This window comes from Zalophus californianus, chromosome 5 (assembly GCF_009762305.2).
Source record: "Zalophus californianus isolate mZalCal1 chromosome 5, mZalCal1.pri.v2, whole genome shotgun sequence".
NCBI lineage: Eukaryota > Metazoa > Chordata > Mammalia > Carnivora > Otariidae > Zalophus > Zalophus californianus.
Window position 1 is genome coordinate 72,940,181 of NC_045599.1, and position 18,519 is coordinate 72,958,699.

Below are 18,519 nucleotides of genomic sequence, written 5' to 3' on the forward strand. Positions count from 1 at the left end.
TGTTTGTTTTTTTTTTTTTAAGATTTTATTTATTTGACAGAGCAAGAGAGCACAAGCAGGGGGAGCGTCAGAGAGAGAGGGAGAAGCAGGCTCCCTGCTCAGCAGGGAGCCTGACATGGGGCTGGATCCCAGGACCCTGGGATCATGACCTGAGCCGAGGGCAGATGCTCAACCGACAGAGCCACCCAGGTGCCCCTGGTTTAGATGTTTTTTTAAAACATAGTTGCAGACATAGTTCTTCAGTGGCAATAAAGTTTTTTATGTTCTTTATGTGTCTTTAGTTCACATTTTTGTTTTTCACTAACTTAGACATTTGGATAGGTAAGATTTTATTTCATTTTTCAGGGTTTATGTTTTTTTCAATTCTTAAGTAATTTAATACTTAAATAAAAGTTCCACTAGGGTTTTTTTAACATTGAATCTATAAAATCCATGATAAGTTGTGTGTATGCTCTAAAACATGCATTTAGATTACTCTGTGTGTGTATTTGTTGGTCATTATATTGAATTGTGGACTTTTTTATATTTTGTTCTTTATTATAACTGTATGTTGTATTCTTCATATATTATGCCCTTTCTGTATTTAGAAACCACTAGATCTCTTTGTATTATGGCGAGAGATATTATGCCTAATAACTATAGTGATCAAATTGGCATAAAGATATACTTTGATTCATATTTTCATTAGGTTGTATGACTGGTCAGATTCTCAGAGTCTGAAAATAACAGGAAAGGCAATTCTTCTTGAAATCTTTTGGTCAGGAAATGAGGCCTCTGGGCTTTTGACCAAACCAGTAAATATGCTTTTGGAGTGGACTGTATATTCTCACAAGGAAAAATGCAAGTCTAATGATGTAAGTAGAATTGATTTACAAATGAATAGTGGCCTATGAAGAAGTACATCTTTGAGTTATGCCTCTTTTGTCTTTATTCTTTGAACAATTGGAATAAAACTAAAATCTACCCAAATGTATCATTGTTTTCTATGTAGTTTACTAAGTTTTATTGTAAAAGATCCTTAGAGGCTGGCTTCTTCATCATTGCACATTTGGATATAGTAGCTAGGGACAGTTATTTGATCATTAGTCCTAAGAAATCTGTATTCACTTATCATTCTAGATTTTTTACTTTTGTACATTTCAATTCATAAGGAACCTATGATTTTAAAATTTGAGTCCATACAATTTTTTTTGTATACAAATAAAAAGTTCAACTTGTTTTTAAAACTGCCTTTGTGGTTGTTAGCAGTTATTTCTTCATAAGTATATCTTGCTTGTCATTAGAAATTTAATGTACAGTGATTTTAGTGTATTACCTACCTGAAGGTAGTTGGGAAGATTAAATGCACTGAAATATGTAAAGTGCATAGCAATATACTCTGCCATGTTTTGCGTTTATAATTACTATTAGTCACCTCTCTCCTCTTCAAAATAATCACCTTTGGGACTTCATTGTCTGCTTTTTTGTGTTATGGCATTGATTTCTGCTCATAATATTTTAATTCTTTCCTTTTACTTTTATGTCTTGATTATTTGGATCTGTTTTTCATTTTAGTCTTTATTTCTAATAAATATACTCAAAATAAAATGCCTTTGAATACAAATTGAGATTTATGTAGTACAGGTTTTGATACCTACATCTATTGTGCTGTTAATGTGTTTTTTTAATGTTTTTTATTGTCATTTATGAATTCTCCTTTGATTCAAGAAATACTTTAAGATGTTTTAAAACTTCTAAGTGGGTGTATTTTTGTTATGATTAGTAGATTTTGTTTGCCTGTGCTTTTTTTTAAATTTCTAATAGTAAATTAGGTTTAAAAATGAGCCCTATAATGATTTCTGCCTTCTGAAATTAACTGAACTTTCCTTTTTGACTCCATGTATGGTTATACAATGTGTTTTCTATGTTTTACATAGCTCTCTATCATTTATTTTTTAAAGATTTATTTATTTGAGGGCGCCTGGGTGGCTCAGTCATTAAGCGTCTGCCTTCAGCTCAGGTTATGATCCCAGTGTCCTGGCATCGAGCCGCAGCATCAGGCTCCCTGCTCCGCGGGAAGCCTGCTTCTCCCTCTCCCACTCCCCCTGCTTGTGTTCCCTCTCTCACTGTGTCTCTCTCTGTCAAATAAATAAATAAAATCTTTAAAAATATATATTGAGAGAGAGAGAGAGCACAAGTACCAGGAGGAGCAGAGGGAAAGAGAGAGGGAGAGAAACAGACTCCCCAGAGCAGGGATTCCCACCACCAGGCCTGATCCCAGGACCCTGAGATCATGACCTGAGCCAAAATCAAGAGTCTGATGCTCAACCAAGTCACCCAGGCACCCTACTCTCTATCATCTTTTATGTCAAGTTAAATAATTGCTTTAGTCAAACTCTTTGGAATTTACTTCATGAATTTATCCTCCCCCCTTTATAAATCATCTGTACTTTGTATATAGTGATGCTAGTGGTTTGGGTGGAGAATTCTGGTGTCAGATGGCCATAAAGTATTCTTTCTCAAGGAAAATTCCTACATAGTTTATCTTCTCATATTTCCTCTGATCTGTTTTCTCTGCTTGACTTTTTTTAGTTCCAATTAAACTTATGTTACACCTTCTCCTTTTTCCTCTGCTTTTTCATTCTCATCTAGATTTTCAGGTTTTCTTCTATACGTGGAGCATTCTGGGTAGTGTCTTTTCATTTAATTTTTAGTTCACTAGTCTCTTTTCAGCTGTGTCTAATATGTTGTTAAACATGACTATTACATTTTTGGCAGTTTTCGACTTTTTTGCTTCCTAATTACTATACATGTTTTTATGGTTTCTAGTTCCCTACAAAATTTTCAAGGTTTTCTTTTGTCTTTTAATGGGGCAGTAATAGTTAATTTATAGTTTATGTATGACTATTTCATATTTGAAGTCTTTATGAATCTGTTTCTAACTGTTGTTTCTGCTATTTCCTTCTCTTGTGTTTTTTATATTCTCTTACAAGCTGGTTGTCATTTACTGTATGCCATAAATTGCATTTGAAAAATTATTCGTACAAACGGTAACATGCAAATGCACCGAATATCTTTCTCCAGAGAGAATTTCTGTTGCTAGGTTTGAGGGTCCCTGGTAGTCCCAGGTGAAGTACAGGGCTACAAATACCTGTTTTTTTCTATTGTGTATTAGGTCTTGGGTTATGACTTTTATACTCCTTTTCCTCTAGGCTCCAAAAAACCACACTTCAGTCTCTCAGCTCTTTCTTTGAGATCAGCAAGTGTCCTTAGGGCAGTCAGCTAGTTTTGAGTGATTCATTTGGCTCCTTACCTTCTCCTAGGTCTTGGCTTAGCAATTCTTTATAACTTTCCAGAAGTTATGTTAACAAGTTATCTTTCCAGAAGATGTTTTATATATTGTATTCAACATTTTCAGTTTTCTTTTATAAGGTCATTTATTTGAAATAGTTAAGCCTCCATTATCAGAAACAGAAGGCCTTACTGGTTTTTAAAAATTCTGTTTAGGGGGTGCCTGAGGCTTATAAAAAGAAAATTCTTTCAATTTTTCTTTAATTTGGCATTAAAAAGGGGAAATTATTTCTGGGTATAGCTAGTTTTTGTGACCAAGTAATTGTATTATGTGACAGTAACCAAGTGAGTAGCAATTATTTTGTACATGTCTTATTTAAAAAAATATGATTATACACACATGTAAATTGAAATTACTCAACATAAATAGAACTCTCTATGCTTCATTGCCAATTGAGTTTCATACTTTTATAATACTTCTAAGATAAAACTGATAACATTCTTATTAATTAATATGTCTTTTTATGTACTTTTTAGACCGTAGAATCATTGGGGATAGAAAATATTTTCTCATTATGGAGCATTTCTTTTTATCCATTTGATTATATAAATAAAATTGCTCATTTGTAACTGAAAACAATAATAAAACTGACATTTTCACAATTTTACTAAATCACTAAAGGACTATCAAAGATAAGAATTTACTCAGGAAATACTGATGTAAATAATAACAGATTTATCTGTGATTAACTTGAAGGTTTTTGTTCAGATTTTAAATAAGTTAGACATATTTTGTAAAGCAGTCTGCAATAAATTGTAGCATCAGTTGTAATATTAGAACTAGCTTTAAATTTAGCAAATCAATACTTTATTTAACATTGAATTGTTTAAATTCATAAAAACTGTTTGTGTGTGTGTGTGTGTGTGTGTGTGTGTGTGTGTGTTACCTTATCTGCTAGAATTCATTCTTGTACCTAATTAAATCTTTTTGGCAGTTTCCAATTTCAAGAATTCCATGCATGTTCACAGACATCATTTTCTGTACTGTAAAGCATTTGTTTCTTGATTTGCTGAGTTGAAGCATTCAATTTAAGTCATTAGCTAAACAGAAGTCCTCAGTTTATGCTAATATTGTTTTGTCATAATGTCAATCAGCAAGTGTTGCAGAGTGACACAAAGGCAGTGAATTTCATTGTCATTAATCTGAGAAAGCTTTGGGCTTTCCTTGGCAAAGAGCAGAGGTGAGCTGTGTCAAGGTTATGAAGGAGGTACAAATTTTGCTAAGCTTGGTGGTTAGTTAGTCCTACTTTTCTTTGTGATGTCTTTAAGTGCTATTTAATGATAACCCTACAAGTGTAGGTAGAAATGGAAGCCACTTTGTATTTAAAGATAGGGAAATTGAGGCTAAAGAGTTTAAGTAACTTATTTAAGGTGTCACAGCTTGTTAAGGTAAAGCCTTGATTAGAGGCCAAGTCTCCACTGGAGCATACTTGCTCTTTTTTCAAATGCCAGTGTTTTAAATAGGAAGAGGCACATTATGTGTATTATGTTTGCATCTTTCTTACAGAGGTACTAGCAGAACTTTGTGTCATCTATTGCTAGGGATATTGCTTAAAACCCTAACCTGGGAGTCAGAAGGCCCAGATCATAGTTCTGCATTATATACTAGTCAATTTTTGGAAGCTCACCAAATTTATTAAATGGAGTTTACTTGTATTGGCAGATAATAGAGAACTGTATTGACAGAATGTCTGATAATAGACTTTAACACGTTAGAAAGGTGTTCTAATGTAAATGTGTCATGTGCGCATCATGTCTTTCATTTCTTTGTTAATTCTGAGTTTTCTGTTCTTTCAGCTTTAGCATACTTTTTAAATATTTCAGGAAAGCTTTTCTCCCTTGATGGTTTATTTGCCATTTCCTCACTAATCCGCTTCTAAACCATATAAATATATATATATATATATATATATATATATATATATCCACTATGCTAGAAATGGTAGCATTATTTATACAGTGTTAAAGTTGCAGCGAGTACAATCCATAGCGCAGTGTCTTGGCCCTGTGGTTATAGTGAGTGGCATAGATAAGAATATATTATAAAAGGATCCAAGAACCTAATCTGAAAGTGTCTTTTTATATAAAAATTTACTATTATGAATATATGGTAGTATGCAAGTTTAGGTAATGTCACACAGATAAAAATAATTTTGACAGTATCTTTCTTATGGTAAAGAAGCTGTAGTCATTCCTTGCGAGTACTATACGGGCTACCCATCTCTGTTTAATAGCAGTAATATCAAGGTAAATTGAATAATAGGCAATATTGATATTAATTTGTGGTGATATTAATTAAGATGTGTATACATATATTTGTGTAAGGAAAGAGAAAGGTCCCAGCTGGTTGATTTTCTGAGATTTTTTTTTTAATTGATGAAGTGTTGGATTGTGGTTTATATGAGGCCTAGCTCTGTGGGCTAAGCTCCTTTTTTCCCTATCCAGAGCCTTGGGACCAGGGATCTGAAGTGATCCTGATTTACTCTACTCTTGGGTTGGGGAACATTTCAAGAAATCAAAATTTACCAGTCTCTTGCATCTTTCCTGAGTAGTGTCATCGCTGATATTCAGATATACATGTTGTTGCAAGGAGCATTCTGTGGTATGGATCTTGATAGGATCAATTTTTAGTTTAAATGTAGCTTTTCATTCTCCTGTTTTATGTTCTCTTGATAAGTTGAACCATAAGAAATAAAACTTGCTTGTAAGAACTTTACAAAGTAAGAATTTGGCTTCCTGCAAACTGCTTTGAAGACTAGCTAAGACTCAATGCTTAAGGGAGTGAGTTCTGGTCAGTTGATGGCTTGGGACCCTACCAGAGTACTAGGGGAGGAGTTGATACTTTCCCAGCCAGCTGATAGAGCCAGTCCTGCTGCTGCTTACCAAGTCATAAAGCTGCAACTGGAAGACTTAAACCCAGCTCTCTAATCAGGGTGGGAGTCAGGGTGCCACTGACGCCCATTGACGAATCCTGACCTGGCAGGATCAGGCTGTGGTCAAGGTTCTATATCGTAGGCCCTGATGATGTTAGAGGAAAGGCTGTGTTTCCATAATCACTCAACTTAAAATCCCCTCAGCCCCATTCTTCATAGTCTCTCTCTCAAATTCTAATGCCCAGCCCAGCCTTAATGCAGTGTATTGCCACACAGTGTGATAGAGCAACAGGGAACTTGTACACCTACCTAAGCATCCAGACTCTGGGTTTTTCCTCAGTAAAAACTATTTCAGCAGGCCTGATGTATGTGCTGCTTCACCATTTACCCTTGTTTGGACAACAAAACAGAACTAGGAACTTCAGGGGCATTTGGGTGGCTCAGTCGTTAAGCGTCTGCCTTCGGCTCAGGTCATGGTCCCAGGGTCCTGGGATCGAGTCCCACATTGGGCTCCCTGCTCTATGGGAAGCCTGCTTCTCCCTCTCCCTCGCCCCTGCTTGTGTTCCCTCTCTCGCTGTGTCTCTCTCTGTCAAATAAATAAAATCTTAAAAAAAAAACTAGAACTTCAGTTTTGAAATCACTTAACTAAGAGAGCTTCTGATAGTAAGGAATGATGATGCCCTCATGAAATATTGTATACTATAAGAACCTTGTCTGCTGAAGGCAGGAGAAATAAATCCAGTAGTCACTGATGGTTAGAGATTTCTCTGTCCCTAATCCCATATTAGGCATAGTATGGTTGCAGAACATAGCACTCAAAATCTATTCGGATACTATAATATTTACTTATTAAAACCTTTTCACATGTTTTCTACCCAATTATTAACCTGGTGATTTTTTTTCACATATCCAACAGGCCTAAAACACAGCCAAAAATAAAAGAATTTCAACTAGTTTTAATGTCTTTGTGGAAAATGTCAACTAGTTTTAACGTCTTTATCAGAGGTGTTTAAAAAATACTTTTGTACCTCTTCACCTTCATAGCTTATGGATTAGAAAGATATTTTCCACATTAGGGTAAAGCACACTTACTGTAATTAAAAATTTGTATGCTTGCTATATTTTTTATAGGAATTTAATAATGTTTATTATAGAAGTGAGAATAGTATTTGTTCTTTAAAAAGTAATCTTTATACATCTCTAAGTTAGGTAATGACATTTGATATAATTTAATAAGAATTTGATCTAATCTGTTTCTTCATTTACAACAAAAAGGACAATCTTATCTGCTAAAGTTTTTATTCATTGTGTTTAAGTCTTTTTCTGGAATATGCCATTTGGGTAAATGTAAAGGTTAATTTTATATATAAATACTAGGGGTGGCTAAGTCTATCTTTTTTTGTAATCCTATATTCCTGTTAACAGAAATCCACAGAAGCCAGATACTTCCTCATTTGTTTAATGAAATTATCGCCATACTAAAGCACTTGACACTATTGAATAATGTTATTTTAAAAGTTTATTATAAGCTATCCATATATTAAGTCCTGGAGGTTTTGTTGTATTAACTCTTTTCATCGTGTGGATATAAAGATATAGATATGGTTGGGGGAGGGAAGAGAAGAGAAGGAAGGAGAAGCAAGAGGGGAGAGAGGGAGTTAACTTGCTAGGGTTCTCAGGAATCCCTTTTAGTATGAGCATACCCTGTATTCTTAAATAACTAAGCTTTGCCTCAACAAGTATTCAGAATAAACACTGATAAAAAAAATAGGTAATTTGTTTTACTAATATTTTTCCCATCTTAATGTTAGGTCTTCAAACATGAGCTAGCTTACTTATTGACTGGAATTCTTGGAGCAGCAATAGATTATTGGATCTTCCTTGGTCTTAAGAGGGGTAAAAATGTGATGCGACACATGTCTGATGACTTAGGAAGTTATGTTTCCCTTTCATGTGATGGTAAGTGATCTGTATTATGTTTTTCATAGACCTATTATGTGATTTTCCTTTAGGCAGTTTGTAATCTTTAACATACATTCATACGAAGTTTTTTAAAAATACTTCCATATACACTCACTTGTGTAGGTATATATACATAGATACACATACATGGGGTTATAGGTATGAACACGCACACACATAACAAACAGTATAAAGAGGGTAAAAATTACTCATAATGAATGCTCTCACACAGATAAACACTTTTCATCTTTTCCTTTCCAGTAATTTCTAAGTATTTTTACATAGTTGAACACATGTAATTTGTATTCTTATTTTCTTCTAAATGTTACATGAACCTTCACCCCATACACATAATTTATTATTCAAAATATTATTTTGATAATTTCATAAAAATTGAATATTCTAGAAAATAGTACCTGCAAATAAATTATTATATATGTACATGTAATACTATTATTTTCCTTAATAATATAACTAAAAATTATAAGTAAACTATGCAAGTAAACACTTAACCAAATTATTTATTTTTATTAACTAGACAAATTTAAATCTGTTTATTCTCTTTTCATTGAAGAAATAGATTAGCTTTTTATGTATGGTGTTTTGGAATCTTACATGGTAAGAACTATTTTTAGTCCCTTTAATATTTGTAATCATTCAAGTTGAATAGGAAACATTATCTTTTGTGCAGGGAGCCCGATACGGGACTCCTCAGGTCTCTTCCTGCAAAAATACTTAACAAAAGACAATGAAATGTATTGACTCAGAATACTTATGTTATAAAGCCACTTCGATTAATTTATGTTATATTACTATTTAAAACATTTACCCCATGTACCTGTTGCTGTATAATTTTCCTTATTATAAAAAGCCGCGACTATTTCTTTCCCATTGAGTCTGGTGATATAGCAAACGAGCATGGATTAAGCAAAAATAAATAATTTATAATTTTCTCACTCTCCTCCCCCCAATCATCTATTCTAATTTTAAAATTTCCTCGAAAATAAATGGGGGGAGGAATATTATTTAAGCAATGTGATAACAGAATTCATTTTCACATGCTCACCTTATGAAAGGTTTGGTCTCCTAAGTGAGGAAGGCTTCCAAAAGACCTGAGGTACATTCCTGAACTTCAAAGTCTGTTTAGGGAACTATGAATCTTTTTATTTCTCTCTTGTATCCTAACTTCCTAAAATGAACGTATTGTTTAAAACAAGTGAGTTTGTGGCCCTCCAATATAAAGGATCATTTTTATGTACTTTAAAAATTTTAGATTGCCAAATATTCTTTTTTGTTACACTTGTGTTTCAGTGCATCTAGGTTTTATGTAAAAGAAGAAGTTCTTGAATATGCTGTCAATCACTTTAATGCTTTGAAGAGACATTCTAGAATAGGAATCCAGGATTAAAACTAGGTTCAGGATTTATTCGATGATGCCCTCTAAAGAGAGGTCTCTTTTTATACTACTGAAGTTAGAAGATTTTTATCTTAAGCATTTTGTCTTTTTTTTTTTTTCTTGAGCTGAGGGGTAATTACTGTTCCTTTTGTGGAGTAGCTGTCCTTTGTTGCATGACTTTTTAACGTTTCTTAGCTCAAATTCAGTTTTCCTTTAGAATCTTTTATTCTTTCACACCATTCCTACTGGGTAGTTCTTTTGTTACTGTTGTTGTTTTAGAAAAGCAAATTTCTGTCATCATTTGCTGACATCAGAACTAAACGTTCAGCTAAAAGGATTCCCGTTTTTATTCCATAATGAAACTGCTTTGAGTTGGAGGACTCAGGCCAGGATTAGTGGTGGTTTTAGAGACTTTAATGACTTTAGAGTCAGTATAGTTATATGTGTTGTTTCCAGTACGTATTGGTCACCTCTAGGGAAATATAATTTATCTTATAGTTTAGCCAAATGCAGGAAATACAAGCCTGTACTAATAGGGTTCTCTATACATCACTTTCAATGGTTGCTTCTCTCATATTCTGAATTTCCCTTTACTTTTAAAGCAGGGTATTGTTATTCACTTTTATTTCCACCTTTCACATGACAAGTTTTAATCCAGCAAGTTTTAGTCTGTGACTGACTTAAGCTAAATCTACACCTAATGTTACCATTACAATTCTTTTTTTTTTTTTTTTAAGATTTTATTCATTTATTTTTGCAAGAGAGAGAGAATGCAAGCGCACATGTGCACATGAGCCTGGGTGGGGGGGAGGAGGGACAGAGGGAGAAACAGACTCCCACCCAGCAGGGAGCCCAATGCGGTGTTGGATCCCAGGACCCTGGGATCATGACCCAAGCCGAAGGCAGATGCTTAACCACCTGAGCCACGCAGGCGCCCCACCATTACAATTCTTTCAACATACTGAGCAATTACTTTGCTTCCCCAGATAATGTTTGATCACTAATATTTAAAACTCTAATTGAGATTTAAACTATATCCATGTTTGGGGCACCTGGGTGGCTCAGTTGGTTAAGCGACTGCCTTCGGCTCAGGTCATGATCCCAAAGTCCTAGGATCGAGCCCTGCATCAGGCTCCCTGCTGCGCGGGAAGACTGCTTCTCCCTTTCCCTCTGCCTGCTGCTCACCCTGCTTGTGCTCTCTCTTCTCTCTCTGTCAAATAAATAAATGAAATCTTAAAAAAAAAAAATTCTTTATCCATGTTTGAAATTTTTTTTTTTTTTTACCCTTCTCAAAACACACAAAATTGGTCCCTTAGGCTTCTTAATTTGGCTACCAGTAGGTAGTTTTAAAAATTTATTTCTAAAATGGTTCAAGTTACTATCTTCCTAATTTTTTGTTGTTAGTATGTCTTGATTTTTTACCTTTGTCAAGAGACAGAAATCAGGTGAACAGTTTAATTTTAAGAGAGCAGTAGCTTTTCTATAGCTAATATGTAAAATTAAAGTGTTTATTATGGACTTTGTAGCGTAATACTTTTATCTGCACAAGTGGACCAGGTGTTCTAATAATGTCCTTTTTGTCAGCATGTTGATACTTTGTTGAAGAACGATTTCTTTTTCTCTATTGCTACCCCACCATCCCCACCCACCCTTTTTTTTTACTATTTTTTGGCATTCTTCTTTTTTTTTGTTGTTTTTTTGTTTTTTAAGATTTATTTATTTATCTGAGAGGAGAGAGTCCCAAGCAGACTCTGCACTAGATGGGTAGCCTAACATAGGGCTCAGTCCCACAACCCTGAGATCAGGACCTGAGCTGAAACCAAGAATCGGTCACTTAACCCACTAAGCCACCCAGGCTCCCCTCTTTGCATTATTCTTTAGCTCTGTTCCTATTTTTTGCTTTTCCTAAGTCACTAATAAAAATATTATAGTTTGGCTGTTATATGACATCCAGTTGAAGATGATGGTCAATCTTTCTCATTTATGGCCAACAGTACATTTTTGTTTTTCTTAGTGCAAAAGCATAAAATTCATATTGTGATGCTACTCAGATTCAAATCTATTAATTTTAGTTTAGTAAAACCGTTGTTAGTTCAGTAGGTAAGTAAAATCCTTTATCCTTTCCATCAGATCTCCTGTCCATCAACCCACGTAGATGCCATTCTCTTTTATTTCTGAACACTTTGAACAGAAAGTTTTCTTATCTCCTTTTCTGTTTTTTAAGATCAAGTGATCTGAAAGGGTTTTGTTTTGTTTTGTTTTTAATGCCTAATTGAAATTCCTGGTAAATTGGCTAGAACTAGGGGTTGGCAAATTTTTTTTGTATGTGGTACCACATAATAAGTATTGTTGGCTCTACAAGCTCACAGTCTGTCCTCAGCTCTGCAGTTGTAGGAAGAGTAGCCATACACAATATATAAATGGACATGGCTGTGTTCCAGTAAAAATTTATGTATAAGGATAGACAGCAAGACATTGTTTCCTAATTTTTAACTTGTTTCTCCTGTTCTGAGTGGGAAGAAAATATGTCATCACAATCTATAATACTACTTTTGATATCTTTAGAGAACTTTAATAAAGCTTCCTTTGCCCTTCTCAGGCTACATCACTATTTTTTCCAAACCTTTATTCACTTTTATATTTTAAATCTCTATTATAATCCCTCTGCATGCTTCAGACCTCTTCCATCAATGTTTTCATGATTTTACTAAGTATCTCATCAAAATGTTTCTATTCTCTTCATTTATTCAGCAGATTTTTATTGCCATTCTATCAGGCATTGATCTAAATGCCATGTATAGTGGAAGTGGGATGGGGGGACAAAACATGGTTCTTAATTTTTTGGAGTTTTTGGTGGGAGAAACAGACTACAGTTAGATTAATGTAAATACATCATTTAAAAATGCTAAGTGCTTCAAACAAGAAAAACTCGGTGTTGAGATGAGTGAATTTACACTTTATATCAGGTAGTTGAGGAGAGCAGTACCTAAAGGGTAAGTAGGAGTTTAGCAGAGTCAGGAAAGCGTCTCCCATTAGAAAACACAACATTTACCAAAACTGAGACAGGAAAAAGCGGGGCCTGTTTGAAATCTTATGGTAGCTGGCTGCTGGCAAGATGCAAGGAGAAGAGTGAATAAAGGCAGAGGAAGAGTTGAGGAGTTAGAAGCCAATATAAGGGAGTGGCATGATGTGCTAAATTTTTTTTAAAAGGTGATCTAGGCTTATCTTTCTAGGGTTATTGCTCTCTGCCAGTCACTCCTTTATTCATTTATCTTTCAAACACTAAATGTTTCTTCTCTGCAAATCAGTGACCTCTAACCTGTGAGGGATACAAAAATGATCCTGCCCATAAAGGTCTTACAGTCCCGTGGCTTAGTTTCTTATGTTCTATTGTTCATCTGTTATTTATTATTCCCTTTAAATGTGTTACCTGGTAATATGTGGATCCACTATAGTTAGTGTTTTCTATTTTTTTTAAAGCTATCAAATGCTCTTTCTGGATGAATAAGTTCATTTGGTCATTTCTTTTGAACTGTACAGTGAAGTTATTTCTGCTTTGTTTTTGCCTCTGCTTAGAGGTGATGTGTTAAGAGATTGAGGTAAATGCTGTGATGATAGGCTTTTTTTTTTTTATTGTGTAACTAGAGATTTTATAATCAAAAGAGTTCTTTCAGAATAGAAGAAAATTTTTGCAAACCATGTATCAGATGAGGGGTTAATATTCAAAAGATATAAAGAACTAACAAAACTTAATAGCAGATAAACAGTCTATTGAAATTTGGGCAGAACTAAAGAGACATTTTTCCAAAGAGGACATCAAAATGGCCAACAGGCACGTGAAAGATGCTCAGGATCACTAATCATCAGGGAGATGCAAATCAAAACGACAGTGAGATAACCTCACCAGTTAGAATGGATATCATCAAGAAGACGAGACAAGAGCTGACAAGGTTGTGTTTTTAAAAAAAGCAGAGGGGGCAGGGGGGACCTTTATGCACTGTTAGTGGGAATATAGAATGGTCCAAATATGAACAATAATATGGAGGTTCCTCAAAAAATTAAAATTGATCTACCATACAATTCAGCAGTATCATTTTTGGGGTCATACCCAAAGGAAGTAAAAACAGCATTTTGATGAGGTTTATGCACACCCATTGTCACAACATTATTCACAATAGCCAAGATATGAAAAAACCCAAATGCCCATCATTGGATGAATGGATAAAAACGATGTGGTGTACATACACATTGGAATATTATTCAGCCATGACAAAGGAGGATATTCTGCCATTTGAAACAACATGGATGGACCATGAGTGGATTATGCTAAGTGAGATAAGTCACACAGAGAAAGACAAGTACTGTATGATATTACTTACATGTAGAATCTTTAAAATCAAACCTGTAAAAAAAAAAAAAAAACCCAATAAAATTGATGTGGTATGATGTTGGAGTCCTGGAGTGAATAGTCAAGAAAGAATTCTTGAGACGTCTTCGGTGCAAAAAGATGGTTATTTTAAAGCACAGGGACAGTACCCGTGGGCAGAAAGAGCTGCACTGGTTATGAGGAGTGACTGATTATATACTTTTAAGTTGCGAGGGGGTTAAGGATAGGGTGTAAGTCTCTAAGGAATTTGGAAGCAAGTTTTTTAGGACCTTGAGGGGCTAGCTGTTTATAGGAAAAGGCCATTTACTACAGTCTAGTAAAACTTTAGTCATGAGACCCTTCACATGTTTGTCAGTGGGCCATATGTTTGGAGGATGATTGCTAACATATATCTTGAGGGGCAGGGGGGCAGAGATAAAGGAAGTTTCCAAAGGGATTTTTGTATGTTAAAGAAGACTTACAGGATCCTGGAAGTTGGGCTAATGTCTAGCTAAGGTTGCCTTTTGCCTCTGGCAGAGTATTAACATTGAGGCAGTTGAGTGGTAGAGGAAGGTCACTCTGCCTGTCTCAACTACTAGTCAATGGGCTGCAAAGGAAATTTATTTTTCTTATACATTTGTTTTGCCTTTGTTCTCCACATCAAAATGATGGTTAGTATAGGATGGGAATTGGGGGGATCAGATTGATTGTGTTTAAGGGTACAAACTTGAAATGAGTAGTAAATAAGCCATAGAGAGCTAATACACAGTATAATGAATACAGATAATATACTATAATGATGTTATATAATGTTACTTCAATGGCAGTCACATTATAATATATAAATGTATCAAAGTGATAGGCTGTACACCTTAAGTTTATAAAATGTAACATGTCAAGTTGATTAAAATCTGATCATGATCATTCTTCAGTTTACTGCTTGCACAGTTTCTATAATACTTATAGTCTAGTAGGCTGTGAGTAGTCAGTTGTAACAAAAGGTTATAAATAACTCCTTTCTATTGTTCAGTTCTTTTAAATTATATTGCAGTTTTGGAAAGGATTATTTAAATTTGCAATCTCTTCTTTGTGTGGGGCTACGTGGATCTACTTAACATCTGACTGGAGCCATTTGCCCATATGGCAGTGTGCCTTAAGGCAGGAACTTCAGGTCTTTAGGCAAGGCAGAGTTTCTAGCTTAGCCTGGGCACTTTTTATATTTTGGGCTGGATAATTCTTTATTGTTGGGGACTTTCCTGTGAACTCTGAATTGTAGGGCATTTAGTAGCATCCAAGGCTTTTGACCACTGGATGCCAATAATACCTCCCACCCTAGTTGTGACAATCAAACATTGTCAAATGTTCCCTGGGGTAAAATTCTCCACCCACTTAGTCCATTCTTTTTCACCTCCCCCTCTTGTAACCCCCCTCCCCCCGATTGAACAAATCAAACAATGAAGGACTGCAAGGATACCATCCCTTAGCCTTTTGGTAAGGCATTTGAACAGGAAAGGACGTAAATTGGTTGTCTGGTGTCTTTTCAGCCTAAAGAAACCCAGCCCCTGACTATAGAGGTCAAGTTTTATACTTGTGTATATTGTGTCTTTGAACTTCTTCTGTCTGTGTGAGGCTTCTGTATGAAAGGAATTAAATTTGTTATTCTTCTGTTAATCTTTCTTATGTCAATTTAATTAATAGAGCAGCCAAAAGAATCCAGATCGGTTGAGGGAAAATTTTTCCTCCCCTACAGTTGACCACATAGAGAGTAATTTTACTGCTCGCTCTGGGGCTTCTCCCACTGAGAGATCCTGGGACCACTGACAGAAAGCCAGCAGAAGGTAAGACTTCTTACCATGTCAGTGTCCCAGATCTCTCCCTACATGGCCCAGTGGAAGCAAGAATGGTGAGAGTCCTATTTTTGCTTTTCTAAATTTGGATTAGCAGGAGGAAATATTTGTGAAACTAGTTCCTTGCATATAGTGACTCTGTTAAAGGTTTGTTATGAGTAGTCTTGGTTTTTATTGATCATTTTCCTCCCAGAGACAGTCACTGTTTTTCTTTGTCTCTCTTATGTTCTTTGTCACAGGAGGAAAACCATAGGGTATAACACAAGCATAAGCCCCATAAACCTACTTTTTTAAGCCAGTGGCCTCACAGACTGGTGAGTTCATGGTTCTCATCAAACAGGTGTATGTTTAGACAGACTTTGTTGTGGGTCAACATGCACATAAGGTAAAGGCTGTTGGAAGCCAAACCTGGAAAATTGGGGTGCACGGGTCGAGCATTTAAAGGCTATTAGAGTGCCCACCACCTAACTCAGTGACTCCCATATTAGGATAAGTTGGTCCTAGAGCAGGTTAGATTGACACTAGATCACCCACCAACCTCAAGACAATTTCTGTGCCATGAGATACTTGTAAAAAAAAAAAAAAGAAAGAAAGGAAAGAAACAATCCCCCAAAACGAACATCCCTATTAAGTATTACTCTGGCTCTGAGAGACCTGAGGCTTAGTTAGCGTACATATAAGAGAAACTGGATGAGGTTTTACGTTTGTCTTGTTCTTTTTCTTGAGAGCTTGGCTTTATGACCAGTGAGAATATTTTTCCATCGTTTCTGTCAGCTGTAAGGTGCACATACCAGCATGCCGATTGGTGGCCAGTTGAGTAGACTGGGGTTCCGAGACATGAAGTCATAAGCAGCACTCCCTTTGTCTGACTGTGCAAGCTGTGAGGGGAGTTTATCATGAGAGGTCCCAGTCCATAAGAGGCCTTAGTCTTCTCAACCTATGTTGTTACTGCTAGGAAAGTCCCATTCCAGTAGTGTCTGCACATTGTCACAGATTAACATGTCTGTGACTGGAGACACTATTTACACAATACCATTTCTACTGTAACAACTTTTGTAGACTTCTTTGAATGATCTTCTTGGATCATAGGGGCTGCATCTTCTGTACCCTGTCTCTTGGGTCTATGGTAAAGATTGATTCTAACATGGAAAGGTGCCTCTGGGTCTTTCCACAAAAAGGCTTACTGGTTTGAGTTGCTATTAAGATTAGTATAAGATCCCTCATGTCAATGGCCAGACAATAGAACCCTTATAGTATAAAAATATATAATTGGTTAATTTAAAAGGAGAAATTTTAGAGAGCTCTATCTTAAACAGTTGTCTTATTAGTGCCTTTGGAAAGACCATATTTAAAAAGAGGGACCCACAGGAATATAATAGCTAGCCTTAGGGACACCCTTAACAAGATTAAAGAAGAGAAATTAGAACAAAAATTAAAGTCCACATCCCATATAAATTCCCCATCTTAAATTCCAGCCCCATCTCCTCAGCAAATTCCCTTAACTTCCCAAATTTCCCTGTCTTCTCCCCAAAATTCCTCAAACACCCAGCTAGCTACTTGTATTTCCTTTTGCTGAAAGATTTACTAAAAGCTTTCCAGCCTCATCTGCAAGCCCAGAGTGTATTGGTTACTAGTGTAAATGCTGAAGGCTAGGAAGTAAATTTAAACAGAAGCACCTGTAATGGACAGTAGGCCTCTGTCTGCTATTTCTTAAAATTCCTCCTACTTCACAGGGTTCTTTAATCAACCACTGCTAGGTTCTGGCCTTCCCATACAGTGTCCCTTGAGGATATGTGTGTACTGGACCCCCACTGCCAAGAATTCATGACCCATGAACGCCAGCAAATCTTTTACATGATAAAGCCTCTTACCTCTACTTTCAGAAGACTTAACAAATTTAGAGAACAGAAAGATTAGTGGCCATTCACAGCCCCACTAGGGGGGACCTTGATTAGCTTCAAAAGAGTATTCTCCCCACCCATAGTTGTGCTGCAGTTCACTGACAAGCCAGATGGATCCCTGGGGAAAAATCCGCCTCTCTGAGGAAAGAGATGACCAGAGTATCTCTTTAGACCCTCCTACAAATGATCAGCTGGTGGCCTAAAGGCTGATGTTCAGGGTCTCAGAAGCAATAGTAGAGGCTTTTTTCCCCTAAGATGAATTGGGCCAAGGTTGAATTCTGCAATCAGAAAGAAGGCCTTTGTGTTTTAAAACATTACAGAAACGTTACAAAGGTATATTGCACTAAACCCTGAAGTTTTAGATATAGAAATCTTTAGGTTTCTATCTTAGTTGGAAATTTTTTCCATGATATAAGTCCTTATCTTACAGATCTTTGCAAAACCAGAAATGAAACCCTGAAACAATTACCATCCCCCAGATCTTCCCTATAAATCTTAAAATGCTAGTAGATATTGTAAAAGATTGGAATATTGAAAATAGAATTGTCCTACACTTAAGGAGAGAAAAATTTAAATAGCAATCACCCTACCTTTCTGATAAATCATAGGCAAATATGCCCCAAAAGCTCCATTTTGGAGAAAACTTGGATACTAGGTGCATTTGTGATGTAAATTTTCTACAGCCACATACTCTAAGACCTAAGATCCATTCTTTGAAATGCAAACTTTAGGGAGAAGTTTTTTATCTGAAGAAGTAAACAAAGGAACTATTTGGAAATAAAGCTAATAAAAAAATCTTAAATGTCATCTCCATAAATACTGAAGAGCTTTAGCCATCTGAGCA

The 18,519-nt window shown here is 35.7% G+C and overlaps 1 protein-coding gene across 2 annotated transcripts in view; it reads left to right on the forward strand.

The window, feature by feature from the left end:
* Nucleotides 1-18,519, forward strand: part of SLF1 (SMC5-SMC6 complex localization factor 1) — a 79,773-nt gene that overhangs the window by 40,642 nt on the left and 20,612 nt on the right. For both annotated transcript variants that reach the window (XM_027605654.1, XM_027605655.1), the window contains 2 exons: nt 689-854; nt 8,015-8,162. In XM_027605654.1, the coding sequence (XP_027461455.1) occupies nt 689-854; nt 8,015-8,162 (314 nt within the window). The remainder of the gene's footprint in view (nt 1-688; nt 855-8,014; nt 8,163-18,519) is intronic.